Here is a 16,075-nt window from a genome sequence, read left to right on the forward strand (position 1 = left end):
AAGTGTTGTATTCTTTTGATTTATTTTTTACAAATATTTGCACTGTAAAAAACAAAAGAAATAGTATTTTTCAATTCACCTAACACAAGTACTGTAGTGCAATCTCTTTATCATGAAAGTTGAACTTACAAATGTAGAATTATATTTAAAAAACTGCATTAAAAAACAAAACAATGTAGGCTCTAAGTTTTACAAGTCTACTCAGTCCATTCACTCAAACAAGTTTGTTTACATTTGCAGCAGATAATGCTGCCCTCTTCTTGTTTACATCACCTGAAAGTGAGAACAGGCGTTCACATGGCACTGCTGTAGCCGGCATCGCAAGGTATTTACATGCTAGATGCGCCAAAGATTCATATGTCCCTTCATGCTTCAACCACCATTCCAGGGGACATGCATCCATGCTGATGACGGGTTCTGCTTGATAACGATCCAAAGTAGTGCAGACTGATGTATGTTCATTTTCATCATCTGAGTCAGATGCCACCTGCAGAAGGCTGATTTTCTTTTTTGGTGGTTTGGGTTCTGTAGTTTCCGCATCACAGTGTTGCTCTTTTAAGACTTTTGAAAGCATGCTCCACACCTCACCCCTGTCAGATTTTGGAAGGTACTTCAGATTCTTAAAACTTGGTTCAAGTGCTGTAGCTATCTTTAGAAGTCTCACATTGGTACCTTCTTTGTGTTTTGTCAAATATGCAGTGAAAGTGTTCTTAAAACGAACAACATGTGGCTGGGTCATCATCTGAGACTGTTATAACATGAAATATATGGCGGAATGTGGGTAAAACAGAGCATGAGACATATAATTCTCCCCCAAGGAGTTCAGTCACTAAGTAATTAATGCATTATTTTTTTAATGAGCATCATCAGCATGGAAGCATGTCCTCTGGAATGGTGGCTGAAGAATGAAGGGGCATACAAATGTTTAGCATATCTGGCACATAAATACTTTGCAATGCCGGCTACAAAAGTGCTATGGGAATGCCTGTTCTCACTTTCAGATGACATTGTAAATAACAAGCAGGCAGCATTATCTCCTATAAATGTAAACAAACTGGTTTCTCTTAGCGATTGGCTGAAGTAGGACTGAGTGGACTTGTAGGCTCTAAAGTTTTACATTGTTTTGTTTTTGAGTTCAGTTATGTAACAAAAATCTACATTTGTAAGTTGCACTTCACGATAAAGAGTGGCACTACAGTATTTGTATGAGGTGAATTGAAAAATACTATTTCTTTTATAATTTTTACAGTGCAAATATTTGTAATAAAAAATAATATAAAGTGAGCACTGTATACTTTGTATTCTGTGTTGTAATAGAAATCAATATATTTAAAAATGTAGAAAAACATCCAAAAATATTTAATAAATTTCAATTGGTATTCTACTGTTTGAGTGTGATTAAAACTGTGATTAATTTTTTTTGAGTTAATCACGTGAGTTAACTGCCCTAGTAGAAAGCTAAAAATCACCCCAAACTTTAGGGCTGGTCCACACTAACCCCCCAGTTCGAACTAAGATACGCAACTTCAGCTACGTGAATAATGTAGCTGAAGTCGAAGTACCTTAGTTCGAACTACAAGGTACTTACCGCGGGTCCACATGCAGCAGGCAGGCTCCCCCGTCGACTCCGCTTACTCCTCTCGCGGAGCAGGAGTACTGGCGTCGACGGCGAGCACTTCCGGGATCGATTTATCGCGTCTAGACAAGACGCAATAAATCGATCCCAGAAGATCGACTGCTTACCGCCGAACCCGGAGGTAAGTATAGACGTACCCTTAGATATAATCTTAGATTTTTGTAGATTAAGTTTTATTTGTCTGAACATTTCATTGTGGTATTTTTAATGTTGATTTATAAAATGTATGTTTTTAACTGCAGTAAGTTTCACTGGAGAATTTTTTTCAATGAAAAAAAAAATCAAAACATTATCTGATTCCTCATTTTCCATGAGACTATATGCCCCATATTCTTGTCTTCTCTGTGAAAATAGTGTTTCTAGATATTACTATTTCTGAGACTGCAAAAAAGAAAAACGCACATTTTCAAATTAAAAATTGACTATTTTTCAGTTTCAGTAATTAGGGGGGAAATTTAGAAAGAATCATACCATATTTTCCATTGTTTCAACTTTTGTGTTAGGATTTAGCATTCAGGGTCAAGTTTAGGGTTTAGGGTTAACTTAGTTTCATATGCATGTCAAAAGCAGTTAAGTAGCTTAGGTTGACCACAGTGTGGCAGCCTCTCCCAGTGAACACTGCAACATCATCAGCCTTTTTAAAACGGCTCAGGTTTCAGCTCTGCCTCTGGGGATTGTTCCTGTTGTTTATCCAAACAAAGGCTGCTCAGGTGGAGCAGGAGGTTCAGGCTGAAACAACAAGCAATGAAGAATGTGCTTGTATGTCACAAACAGGGCCTGCCAGAGCTCATGCCCACTTGGTATCCACTCAGCGGTGAGCTCAGTGTGTCGAGGATACTGGACGTGCTCAGACAGAGGGAGACACCCACTAAGCGGTGGTGTGGAAAGGCTGGGCTTCAGGGTAAAGAACCCACCATAAACCTCCCTGGGAATAGGATGACCAGATGACAAAACTAAAATATCGGGACGCGGGTGGGGGGGCGGCAGAGGGAAAAAAAAAAAAAAAGCCGGCAGAGCACCACCCCACCCCCACCCCAGCTCGCCTCGTCTCCACCTCCCCCCGGTAGGGAAAGATGCCCAGCTGGTGCAATCCCGCGGGTGCCCCGGAGTGGGGGCAGCAGGCCCCAGCCAACCCGTCCCACTCGTGTCCCACAGGGGAACGAACGGGGCTGCCGCTGCCTCCGCCCCAGGGTGGGGTTTCCCTACAGCCGCCCTGTGGGGCGGCACACATGTGGTGGGAGGTGAAGCCCCGTCGGAGTCCCCGCGCGGGCAGCTGTTGGCCCCCCACCCTCACCCATGGGCGCATACAGGGAGCCGGTTCCCCAGGCCGGACCCGGGGCTGCCCCTGCAGGTACCACCCCCCCTCCTGCCTGCGCTCAGGGCCAGGCCGGACTCACTCACCCCGCCCTCCCCTGCGTCCCCCGGGCCTCCCTCCAGCGCTTGCGCCGCCATACAGCTGATCGGCGCAAGCCTGGGAGGGAGGAGGAATGCAGCATGCTTGGGGAAGAGGCAGGGATTTGGGGAGGGATCCAATGGGGCAGTGAGGGGGGCGTGGCTGGGGGTGTGGCCAGGGTGGGGATTTGGGGAGGGGTCCAATGGGGGAAGAAGGGGGCGGAGTCAGGGCGGGGGGGGCGTGAGCCCCTCCAGGCTCCGCCTGTGTGCGGGAGTGGAGGACAAAATTGCTTGTTTGTCCAGCGTCCCGACTGAACATTGGTCGGGACGCAGGACAAACAAGCAAATATCGGGACAGTCCCGATAAAATCGAGACGTCTGGTCACCCTACCTGGGAAACAGACGATTTGCAAACAGTGAGGTGCTTAACTCAGGCTCCATCCTCTTTCTCTGTGAGGAGCTCTTACTTTCTCTGCTCGTCTCCAAAATCTTTGAGTGTCAACATCTGACATCCCCAGGACATCCTCTCTCCCCACTGAGTTGGTCTGTGAGGTGCCAGCGGGACCGGGATGCTAGTGAGGCCAAGTCAGTATGTTTAGAGCCTTACCCCTGTTCGCGGGAGATGAGGAAGTGTAAGTGTAACAGGGTGGCTTGCCAGTGGCCTGGAGAGCCTGGAACTAAACCCGTTTGATTAAAGATGAGCCCCACCTGAGAGGGATCAGGTGATTCCAATACAAAAGGCAGCAGGAAGCTGGTGGGGGCAGAAATGACCAGGAAACAGCAGCTTGAGGAGCTGGAGCTGCCTTGAAGAAACAGCTGCAGGAAGCAAATTTGGCTCCCGCCAAGACACTGAACTGTGACCCAGGTCTGAAAAATAGGGCTGGAAACCTCCCAGCTAAAGGAGAGCCACTGAACTGGGGTTGGGCCTGGAGTGCCAGCGTGCACTTGAAGACTGAACAAATTGGACCCAGGTGGGAAATGTTTTAATTTCCTGTGGACCGTGCTGAGTTTATTTAAGGAGCCCTGGAAAAGTGGAAAACAGAGGTAGGGGCCATAGAATGACCACTGGCCATGAGGGGGAGCTGGCAACCCTGTTAGAAACTGGCATAGTTGGTAGGATCCTTCCCCCTCCTCCCCCCAGTCAAGGAGGGATGATGTAGCCAAAATACACAGAGGCCGTGTTTGCTGAAGAACAGTCCACCCTCCCAAGTGGGTACGTAGAGGGACAGAGCTGCTCCTCTGAGTGTCCACTTCAGTTCCAGGTACGGTGACCAGATGTCTCGATTTTTGGGTCTTTTTCTTATATAGGCTCCTATTACCCTCCACCCCCCATCCAGATTTTTCACACTTGCTGTCTGGTCACCCTAGTTCCAGGGGGCAGCTCAGTAGCCAAACCAGGTCCAGGTGGTTCTCCAGCAGCTCCTAGAGAATGAATAGAAGCAGTGGGGAATGTGCTATCTTGGAGGAGCAGCAGCAGCAATAGCTGTTAGAGATCCTGCAAAGGGAAATAATCTGCGGTCCCAAGGAAGAAAGAAAAGAAATATTCAGGGGCTAGGAGGCCAGAGGCACAATTTAGGATCTGCCATGCCTGTGGATAAAAAAGGCACAAAATGAGAGCATGGCCCTACGTGAGCTGTGCTGAGAAGGTTAACCCAAGAGAGCAGGGCATGAGAACCAGGAGAAGCATGGCCTAATGCCAAGAGGGGGACCAGAGTTATTTGGTTTTGGTGCAGAGAAGCAGGCCATATAAAAAGACACTGCCCCCCCCCCAGGAAACTGCAGGGTGGCAAAAGGCAGGGTGGGGCCCCAAGCATGTAGAAAGAAAAGAGAGGATGTCCTGTGGCCCAAATGCTCTTGAGGCAGGCGAGGTGGTGGTGACAGATGTGGACCTTGCAGATACTAAATCAGCACACTCGGGAGGGTGTTGAAGGCAGCTGAAGGACGAAATGGTTGGCACAGAGATGAAGCTGGCCAAAGTAGGGACAAATACAAGGGTGAAACAGTCCATGGTGGGTCCTCAGACCCTGATGGAAAAGTCTCTGAGGGATGCAGCGGCAGAAGCAAAAAGGCTTTAGGAGAAGCTAGTGGTTTCAGAACAGGCCATGCAAGCAGCTGTTAATGAGAATGAGTTGCTGCAGGAGTGTCGGGACACTGCAGAAAAGAAGGATCTCCTCATAATTATGATGGGTGAGCTGAAGGGGACTAGAGGTGGCCAGGGCCCAGGCCATACAAGCATGTGGCTGGCGACACAAATGAGAGGACAAGGAATGAGGCTTGGACAGCAGTAGAATTCGCCCCTGGGGTAGGCAAGGTTCTAAATGGGTGGGTGTATGTAACAGTGGGCTGGTGAGCCTGGGCCAACCTGGTTACAGAATGAGCCCACCCCCCAGGGGAATCAGGCTATCCCTCATAAAGGGCTAGGCTTAAGTGGTGACAAAGCCCATCTGGGGACAGAGCTGGAGTGAAAGCTAGTTATGCAGCTCAGCAGGAAGGTAAGCTCCTCAGGCAGGGAGGGCTGGGAGCCCCTGGCTAACCAGGCATGTGACTAGGAGACCAAGAGGGGAACTTGAGAAGAAAGGTAGGAAGTGGCCCAGGGAAAACCACAGCAAAGGTCAAGGAGCAGAACAAGCTGTTGGTACAGGGCTCTCTGCTGGAACCCAGAGTTGAGGGAGACTGGGTTCCCCGACTGGCCTCAGGAAGGGGGCCTACACACCCATAGAAATGGTTATTGAGCCCACCGAGGGGACTGTAGCCTGAGCTGGAGACAGGCTGAGGAAGAGCCCAAGCCAGGAGTGCAGGAAAAGGAGGAGCCATAGCTCTCCCCACTTTTTACCGACTAAGGGCGAGCGACGGGGTGAGGGGGTGGAGAGGAGTGGGGGGGGGCAGGGTCTTGGAGGGAAGAGGGAGTGCGAGGGCAGGACCTCAGGGGGAAGGGGCGGTGCGAGGGCAGGGTCTTGGGTGGCAGGGCCATGGTTCAGGCGCCTGTGTGGTCCCCCCCCCCAACTTTAAGGGCACTTCCTCCACTCCTGGTCCCAGCGAGGGTGGAAGGATTTACTTTCTTCTTAAAGACAATGTTTGGACTTTTAGTTTAGATAACTGTGACCTCGGAAGGAGTGGACTTAAGATGGTGACCTGACTGGAGGGCCGAATTATGAGACAGAGCAACTGCCACAGTGACTGTTGGCAGGGGTATTGCCCCATGAGAGAGCTGCAATGTCCTGCCTGGCCATGAGGGGCTTAGTGGTGAGTGGACCGATTGCAGTAAGGTTAAACTTGTTTTTGCGACACAGTATCCCAAGTGGAGTTGCAATGGTATTTATTGTAGCGTCTCGTTACGGGAGCTACAAACTTTAACACATAAATTGGGCTTCTTCACTCCTGAAGCAAAATCAACTCTTTTCTATAGGAGAGGCCCTTTGCCTCGGGTTCTCCAGTGCGAATGGCCTCTGCAGACAGAGGGCCAGGGATGGACTGGGTGTCTGATTCTTCCTCAGCATCCAAGCCCTGATGGAATTCTGCCTCCTTGGGCTAGCTAGCTCATCTCTCCAAGCCTGGCTGGATTCTTTGTCCAGCCCTGAGGCATCCTGCTTCAGGGAATGGCATCCTCATCTTGGGGTGGAGAGCTCACTGGGATGGTGCTTTTGGCCCACAAATATACCCAATGCTTGTGTAACCCAGGCTGACTCTGTCCCTCCTTGAGGGGCTGGACCACTCAGAGGTTTGAGAGTCTGCTCCAGCCTCCCAGCTATGGAAGCTGTTCTTGAGTTCTGGCAGTAGCGGCTCATGCTCTGAGGTCCTCCAGGGCTTGTTCCCCCCAAAGTTCAGCTGCCATTTGGAAGAAAGCTTCGACAACCTGGAAATCTAAGTGCACAAGTGTGACTCTCCCATTTGTCGGACTCTGGGCCCTGCCTCCACCTCCTTAGGGGCTGATGTTGATTCAGGCCTTTTTACCTGGGCACGTACATGGCCTTCTGAGCACCTGACAACCTTTAGTGTATTTCTCCCCCCTGCACTCCTGGAAGGCAGGGGAGGATTATTATCCTTTTTTACAGATGGGGAGCTGGAGCACTGAGAGGCTAAATGGCTTTTCCGAGGTCACACAAATCTGTGGTTGAGCTGGGAATGGAGCCCAGGTCTCTTGAGGCCGAGTCCAGTGCTCTGGCCACTAGACCATCCTTCCTAGACTTGTGGAAGGTATTTGCTCACCCAATCTATCCTGCCTCAGGGCTGTTGTCAGGGCGCAGGCCACCCTGAGCTCTCTGCCTCACATACACCTACCCATGAGCTGGCAGGTTAGAGGTTCTGCACTTCTGTAATTCAGAACCACATTTTTAAGGCTGCCCAAAGCACCTGCCATGGAACATTTCACATTTAACAATTCCCTGCATTAGAATTATTTTTCCTCCTCAAAAACAGGAAAAAAAGGGGGAGGACCATTTAGAAGTGCTAAGACCGGCTCACCAGGTGGCACTGCCACACAGAATCTTCCAAGTTCTCTTTCATAGCATACGAACAAATGCTCAGTCCTGGGAAGAAACGGTTACTTACTGGAACTGTGGTTCTTTGAGATGTGATGCAGATGTGTATTCTAGTTAGGTGTGCACACGCCCAGTGCACCTAAGTTGGGGAAACTGCCTCATGGTACCCGTTGAAGAGTGGCGTTTGTGCCAAGTGGCTGTGGCGCCTCCCCTAGCTATATGAGATAGTGTCGTCCCAACCCCCCTCCATTACTTCGCATAGAAAGCCCATGAGAAGAGCCTCCAGTGCAGAGGGGATGGAGGTTGGGTTGTGGAATACACGTCTGCATCACATCTCAAAGAACCACAGTTACAGTAACCGTTTAGTCTTCTTCGAGTAGATGCAGCTGTGTATTCGACAGCGGTGACTCACAAGCAGTGTCTCTCCCAGGAGATGGGGCTCAGAGTCTACCTAAATAAGGATTGCAGGACCACCCTTCTGAAGTTTGCGTCTGCTCAGGAAGATGCGTTAATGGTGTAATGGTTCATAGAAGTATGTATGTACGACCATGCAACAGCCCTGCAAATGGGCAATATGGAAATGTCAGTGAGGGATGCTATTGACGTTGCTTGCGCTCTTGTTGAATGAAACTGCTGAGGAGGCATAGCCAAAGTTATCTCCGATATAGTCTTGATACAAGATGTCACCCACTTAGAGACAGTCTGTGAAGAGACCACTTGACCCTTTATGCAGTCTGCATAGGACACAAACAGGCGAGGCAAAACAAGAAATGGTTTAGTTGTAGCCAGACAGAAGGCTAGACGTTGCCTAACCTCCAGAATTGGGAGATGCTGCTCCTACAAAGATGAATGTGGCTTAGGAAAAAACACAGGTAAATATGCTGCCTGGTAAATGGAGAGACCACTTTAGACAAAGATTTTGGGTGTGGTCATAAAGTTACCTTGTCTTTGGAGAATTGCGTATAAGGAGGTTCTGCCATCAGAACCTGCAACTCACACACCCGCCTTACAGATGTAATCGCTACCAGCCAAGCAATTTTCTGACACAAGAGGGGCAGTGGACAAGACAGTAGGGGCTCAAATGGAGACCGCATCAGAGCTGCCTTGTATTTAGGTCCCACAAAGGAAACGGCTCTTGGACTAGAGGATGTAGACAGAAATGCCATTTTAGGAATCTTGTCACCAGGGCATTTTCCCTGAACAGGGAAAGGACCACATTGAAAAACTCTGCTATTTCACTACATAGGCCATTCTGGTAGAGGACTTCCTACTGTTGAGCAGGACTTGTTGGATGACCACCAAACACTGCTCCTCTTCTTCATTCAGCCACACAGCAGCTGCCCCATGAGATTCAAGGAGCTGAGCGCAGGATGCAAGGTATGGCTGTGATTTTGGGCAAGCAGGTCAGGATGGAGAGGAAGCTGTATGGGAGGCTGAATCGACAGCATGAGAAAATCAGAGAACCAGCACTGTCACGGCCAGGCCAGGACAATGAGAATGAGCTTGGCCCAATCTGCCTTCAGTTTGAGGATGACCTGAGAGATGATCGGGTTTGGGGTAAAACGGGAAGGGGTTTCTTTGGGGTGGGGCCTGCTCCAGAACGTGCTCTTGGAGCCCAAGGCCCATCTCTGACTCGATGAGGGCCTCAGTACTGAAACGAGCCGCATGGCCTGTTCGAGCAGGTACTGCTTCAGGCAAAGGCCCCGAGCCACCTGAGCCCTTTCTTAAACGATCCGTGCCAAGACAGAGCAAGCGGTGTATGTGGGAATAGCTCCTCTGCACGAAGGACAATGTTTAAACCTGGGGTGGTCCACTCTGAGGGAAACAAACTAACTCTAACACTAAGGGTACTACGAAGCATATACAACAAGAAAACTAAACTAAACTATTTGCGAGGTTATGAGGCTACAACCACACAGAGCTCTGACACCAGCCACGGGTGGTGAGAAGGAACTGAGGGGGGTCAGGGTAGTGCTGCCTCATATAGCCAGGGGAGGGGCCACAGCCACAGGACGCAAGCGCCACCCCTCTATGGGTACTGCTAGGCAATTTCTCTAGCGTGCTGGCATGCGCACACCTAAGTGGAATACACAGCTGCATCTATTAGAAGGAGATAAGCTGGTGTTGTGTATTGCTCACTTTGTTCTGACTAGAGGGAGCTGTATGAGGCCAGGAGTTTGCTCTCAGTGTTGGTCTCTGACTGGAGTCAATTCTTGATGCAGAGTTAATCTCTGGGAAGCAGGTGTAGAGCCAAGATTCCTGGATGCTGTTTGACATCCTCTGTTCCAGGACGTGTGTGTGTGTAAATAAAACAAAATTACATGTAAAGCATTCGCAGATTCTACATCACTGATTTCTCCTCCAACAGGCGCCCAAGCAGCAAGGCCCCAGAATCTTCTATTGGCAGGTAGAGAGGCAACGCTATAACTACGATGAAGAAAATGTAAATCGTTGATGCTCTCATACCTGAAAGGGCTGAAGAGATTTAAACTTTCACACACACAAATTGACTACAGAGTCCAAGCCTGGGATATTTTCAGCCACGCAAGATGAGTAGCAGAGTTGTTCCTGGGAACTGCTCTAATATTCATCATGTAGAACCGCACAGCCAAATGGGATTACCACATTCTTAAGGCAACTCCAGAGAGTGAGCAGCTCCAGAATACAGACTGCGCCCAGCTTTCTTCTTGCAACAGGGATGAGGAAAAGATCCAGAGGATCCCACCAAACCTCCTGAGTTTGAGCAGCAGCCTGTGTCCATCTGCGAATGCTCACATCACAGCTCATCCGCCACCCTCGGACATTGCCACCGAGAAAGGAAGCTCCATGTGGACGAACCAAGCTTAAAAAATGCGCAGGAGGGATGAGGGTTCGCCACTGAATTTTTAATGATTCTTGTAACAGAGGAGAGGCTGCTTCATTGGGTTCACCTTTACAAACTGATTGGCAAAAAAGAAAACAATATCCAGTGTAATTTCTTAGCCTATTTTACAGCCCTGGCAAAAAGCGTCGATATAGACAGCAGCAAATATCTGTCTGCTACACCGAAGGGCAAGGAAGAATTTGAATCATTGCCCACAATGTTGTTAGCTGCAGTTGACAACCCTGGGACAGGTGTGTATCTACAACCCAATGAAAGGGGATCCTGAGCCAGGCATGAGCAAACATTCCAGCTAATTTGGGGTGAGGATGTGACACCCTGAGCAATTAAACCCTGTTTAACAATTCCAATTTCCCAGTGACCCAGGGCTGGCACCTGAACTGCACGGACCATTCAGCAGCTGCGTAAATTCAACACCCTCTTGTGGAAGCCAGAGGAGCTGACTTGCTTCCTAGCTCTGCAGCGGGGTGAGATTGGGAAGCAGCCCCTCCCTGCACCCTTTCTGGCACCCAGGACAGACTGATCTCTTGTGCCCTGAGGAGCAGGGATTTCCTGACCCAGTAATACCAGCACCTCGCATCTGGCACAAGGAGAAGCACCTTGGTCCCTGGTTCTACAGGGCACAGACCAAACTCTGGCTGAAGATCTTGCATCCCAGGGCTCCCTGACTGATCAACTTCATAAGCTACAAGTGTTCCGAGCTCCCTGTACATGTCACACCGACTGTCTGAAACCTGTGCTCAGCCTTGAGCAGAGAGTTGCCTTTCAATGCATCTGCCAGCTGGAATTTAGCCCACTACAGCTCTGGCTCACAAATGGTTTACAGTCAGGAGAAGGCTGGCTTGTGTTCGGCACCTACATGAGAAACACAGCTGGGACGAGGGGAATCTGCAGGCACAAGAGTGAATATGGCTTTGGATACCACTGGCGAGCGTAGTGCTGTGCAAACAACCACAAGGCTCAGAGATCTGGCCCATAACAGGCCTGCCGCTGGTAGAGAAAATGCTTAAAAAAGAACAGTTGAAGCACTGGACACCACGTAATTAGGAGTTACAGTCTGCGAAGGAATGTGTGACTGGCTGGAGGCCAAGGGGAAACCCACATGCTCCCATTAAGCAGCCTCAGAAAGATACCCCCTCCTCGCTGCGGCTCACCACACTCTCACTGGCCCAAAGCATTTATGGCACTAACAAATACGGACAGCAACAGCCTTTCAGAGACCACCCCAGCCAGCCAGCCTCCTCGCCAGCAAGGCTCTGAAACACACCAGCTGCTCTGGCTTGCTTTCCTGGTTTAAGGACTTACGCAGCACGCTGCCTTGGCGGTAACGGGGACGCAGTGGGCAGAATGCAGGGGTGACTCCTGGCAGAGGGACACGGCAGACAGAGCATAGTGCTTGGTGTAGCAAGCCTGTAGCAAGCCCTCTCACGCCTCCTAGCACAACAGCACATGCTACCCTAGCGATCGCTTGTTACCAATAAGCAGCCTCCCCACCCACTAGAGTGCGCATCGGTCTTCCAGCCTGGAGGAGCAGCGCTTGGTGCAAGTGGCAATCCGCCACCTTTCTAGCTCTTTGACACCCAGGCCAGTGAGCTGCTGCTCGTCATATACCAGCTCCAAAGACCTCCATGGCCATTCTGGCGGGACTGGCCAAAGACAGAAGACCCCTAACATCTTTCACCTCATCCCAGGAGATGGAGAAGGGGTGGCCCTATGAGCCCAGGGAGTCCCCCATACTTGGGGAGTCTCTCCTGGCTGTTCAAGCAAGATTAAGTCAGCACGAAACAGCCCTAGGGGGCCAAGTGTCTCTGCAGACACTGCCAGGCAGAGGGGAAGCAGACTGTGGATTACCTGGGGTTGTTCCTGCAATGGAAACAGCCCTTATTGCCTCCTTATGCCAGGGGCTGGAAGGGAAGGGAAGGGACATGAGAGCCCCGCCCTGACCATGTCTCCTGAGCCCCAGTCACCCACCCTTTGCACTAAGGCACATCAATAAGGGTGTCAGACCCACACCCCTAACCAGGTCCCTGGCAGAAGCCTCTGCTCCAGCTTGCAACCCTGATTTGGAGCGGCTGGTGCAGCAGCTTCCCCACTCCCAATGACATAGGAGCCACTGGGTGACAGTGCTAAGCCTGGCCCGACAGAGCCAGCACCACACTCCAGACTCCCTAGCACTGGCCAGCCACTCTGCCTGCGAGCCCTGAGCCCTCCCATGCTCCCCCCTGTTTACACGGATGCTGATGCGACAACAGGAAGGATGGTAGAAATCCTAGAGCCGGGAACCAGAGCCTGGAGCGGGCATTTTGCACCCCCGTGCTGTCTCTGGTGACGAGTCATGGGGGGGCCAGCCCTCGTGCTCTCCTCCCCGCAGCCCTGGGGGGCCAGACCCTCACACCACCCCTCTGATAAAGCTAGTGTCCAAGTGCACAATGAGCATGCGCAGGAAGGACATCTCCTTGCGGGTGTTCTCGAAGATGACCCGGGGGTCGTCGGACTGGCAGCGCAGGCAGTTCGGGGCCATCACCATGGCCAGGTTGTTCACATCCATCTTCGTCTTGCCCACATTAGACGGCTGAGCAAAGATCTGTGAGGTGAGAGGAGGAGATTCAGCCAGAACAATGGGGCAAGGGTGGGAAGCAGCCAGGCCCAGGGAACCAGGCCTCGCTCCGGGGATCAGCTGGAACACGAGGCTGCAGACAATGCTTCTCAACACAGAAATCCTGTAGCATGCACCTGGGGCCGGGGGACGGGAGCCTCACCGGGGTCAGAGGACTTCACAGGGCGATGCTTGGGAGGGACCAGCCCTGCTCCATGTCAAACCAGGCTGGGAATTAACACACTCTGCTCATGAAATAAGAGGCAAGACTCCCAGAGCCAAAGCCCCCAGCACACGGCTGACGGGTGTGTGTGGGGCAGAGGGAGGGGTGCTCACCTGCAGGAAGTGGATGAGGTAACACAGGACCAGTCGGTTGAGCTCTGGCAGAAGCTGCACCACAGCCACGGCGGCGGCAGGGTTCTCGTAGTTGCTGATGCACTCTTTGTAGAACTGCTGGGGGATGACGGGCTCTTCCAGCTCCCGGTACCACAGCTTCAGCAGGGAGGCTGGGAGGGAAGGCAGAACGGGGGAGAGGGGCATGAAAACAGGCCAACACATCTACCCCAGCCAGGACATGAGTTACACTCCGTAATCTCCTGCAGTTTGACAGGACACAGCAGCACAGCCAGACAAGATGCAGGCCGACCCTGGGTCATGCTGACAGACCGCAATGGAATGACTCGAGTGGGAATTTGCCCAGAGCTACCCTGGGGGAAGTAACACAGGATCTTTGCTGCCCCAGTGTTTCCAACTCTTTTGATTTCATTGCGTCTCACGATATTTGATGTTCTTAAAGCCCCAGCTGCTGAGTCAGGAGCCTGCAGCAGAGCAGCTCTCACTTCAAATGAGTCTGGCCTCCTGGTTGCAGAGAACAGCTTGAACGGGTACCAAGGTATGGCCTCAGGGCTCAGCCAGCAGAAGGCCAAGAACCAGGACTCTGCACTGCTTACACTGAAGCCAGCCTCATGATTTGTGGGGCTGACAATATTGCTGACCACAAGGGAATTCTGATTTGATCTCTGACGCCTGCCCCTCAGGACACAGCTGACACCAGCCGAAGAACCGCCTCAGTTATTCTGTGGAGCAGAAAGTGCCACCTACTGAATCACTTGAGCAGCTCAATGCTCACTGGCGTCTTCCATCCAAAATTGTATCATGTGGTCGCCTGCAAAAGTAGGGACTGGAGTCAGGGACCCAGGAGTCCCTTCCTGTCCTATGTTCCAAGGATCTGCCAGGCTCAGCCCTGCCTAGCTGCCGATCTCTGACAGGATCAGACCCTGAGGTGGGGTGACTGGGGGCAGATTGTGCTTGGGTTTGGAAACTCAACCGGGTGTGACATTTGGGAGAAAAGCAGAAAGACAAGAATCAAAATGCTGCTCCTAAGGACAGCTGTATCTACAGTGCCCGAGTGCAGGGCCCTGCACCTGCCCACCACCCAGCTGTGTCTGCAGTGCCCGAGTGCAGGGTCCTTGCACCTGCCCGCTGCCCAGCCGCGTCTGCAGTGCCCAAGTGCAGGGCCCTGCACCTGCCCGCCACCCAGCCGCGTCTGCAGTGCCCGAGTGCAGGGCCCTTGCAGCTGCCCGCCACCCAGCCGCGTCTGCAGTGCCCGAGTGCAGGGCCCTGCACCTGCCCGCCACCCAGCTGCGTCTGCAGTTCCCGAGTGCAGGGCCCTGCACCTGCCCGCCACCCAGCTGCGTCTGCAGTGCCCGAGTGCAGGGCCTTGCACCTGCCCGCCACCCAGCTGCGTCTGCAGTGCCCGAGTGCAGGGTCCTTACACCTGCCCGCCACCCAGTCGCACCTGCAGTGCCCGAGTGCAGGGCCCTGCACCTGCCCGCCACCCAGGCGCGTCTGCAGTTCCCGAGTGCAGGGCCCTGCACCTGCCCGCCACCCAGGCGCGTCTGCAGTGCCCGAGTGCAGGGTCCTGCACCTGCCTGCCACCCAGCTGCATCTCCTGTGTTCTCACACTGCCTCGGAAGCACGCTGCACACGTTATTCTGGGCTAGCCCATAGCAACATGGCTATCCAGTCCTCATACCTGGTATATTGGGATCACTGAGGTTGTTGGGGATCCTCCACTGATCCACCTGCAGTTTCAATGCATTGACTTCATCAATGTCGCCAGGTATTCTGAAAGCAAACCCAGAAATACAGCAACTGGACTTTGAGTCCAAATGGACTGCAGAGCAAGCTGCCTTGTCGGAGGAAGATAGCAGACATGGGTGTGAGACTGTCACTGGAAGGAGCCCTGCAGAGGTGAATTTGCAGGCTAGCAACACTCACAGAAACATTTACTCAGCAAGACTTTGCTGTTTCTTATCCAAGTCAACTTCAAATGGCCCTTCAGAAATCCCCCTGCCAGTCTCTCCCACTAGTTTCCTGATGCCACGCTTCCAGCAGTAGGTCAGTCTGATGGTACAGAGTAGGTCTGGGGGATGCAATGATTCTGAAAGCTGCTTTCAGGCCAGGTCAGTATTTTAATGGGGTAATGGACATGTGGGACTCCACCACAGTTCTTAGCCATACGTTTACAGAACTTCGCTTACAACCTCATTCAATCTCTCCTCTCTCACACGCTCACATGGGAGCTGAATTTGCAAAGTCCTACTCACCATCAAGACTGAAACTTCCTATGTGCTGAACTAGTCTGCATGAGTTCAGTGATTTGTAATCACATGTAACAGCTAGGGAGTATTTTACCTGGCCCTGCAATCTGCCATTGCACAGAGGCTATTTAGGGAGATCCCATAGTTTGGTAATTACAAGTAACTGCTTTCAAATTGTTCATTACTTGCCATACCTGAGGGAGAAGCAATGATTAGGGCCACTGTGCTAAGGTCACTGCCAGATCTTAGTCAAATGATATTAAAGTGCTGAGCATGGAAGCTACAGCTACCCAGTGACTGGCCAGTGAAATCCCTCCTGGGGTTCAGGGTGCAAGGTCTCCTTGCAGGTCCCTGCCGTTACCTGCAGCAGTAACATGGAAACAGGAATACAAGCACCCAGCAGCTCCGCCCCTTCCCCAGGGATGTGCAAGTTCATCCATATGGTGAGGCTGGCACCAGCTTCAGTCTGTCTACAGGATCGGTCTATTT

At 51.6% G+C, this 16,075-nt stretch overlaps 1 protein-coding gene across 1 annotated transcript in view; it reads right to left on the minus strand.

The window, feature by feature from the left end:
- Positions 1 to 10,370: 10,370 nt before the first annotated feature.
- LOC128846615 (rho GTPase-activating protein 39-like) overlaps positions 10,371 to 16,075 on the minus strand; it is a 131,828-nt gene continuing 126,123 nt past the window's right edge. Inside the window, 3 exon segments of the mRNA XM_054045844.1 lie at positions 10,371 to 12,971; positions 13,320 to 13,489; positions 15,019 to 15,110. Of these exon segments, the coding sequence (XP_053901819.1) occupies positions 12,777 to 12,971; positions 13,320 to 13,489; positions 15,019 to 15,110 (457 nt within the window). The 3' untranslated portion in view covers positions 10,371 to 12,776.

The sequence above is a fragment of the Malaclemys terrapin genome, chromosome 12 (assembly GCF_027887155.1).
Source record: "Malaclemys terrapin pileata isolate rMalTer1 chromosome 12, rMalTer1.hap1, whole genome shotgun sequence".
NCBI classification, from domain to species: domain Eukaryota; kingdom Metazoa; phylum Chordata; order Testudines; family Emydidae; genus Malaclemys; species Malaclemys terrapin.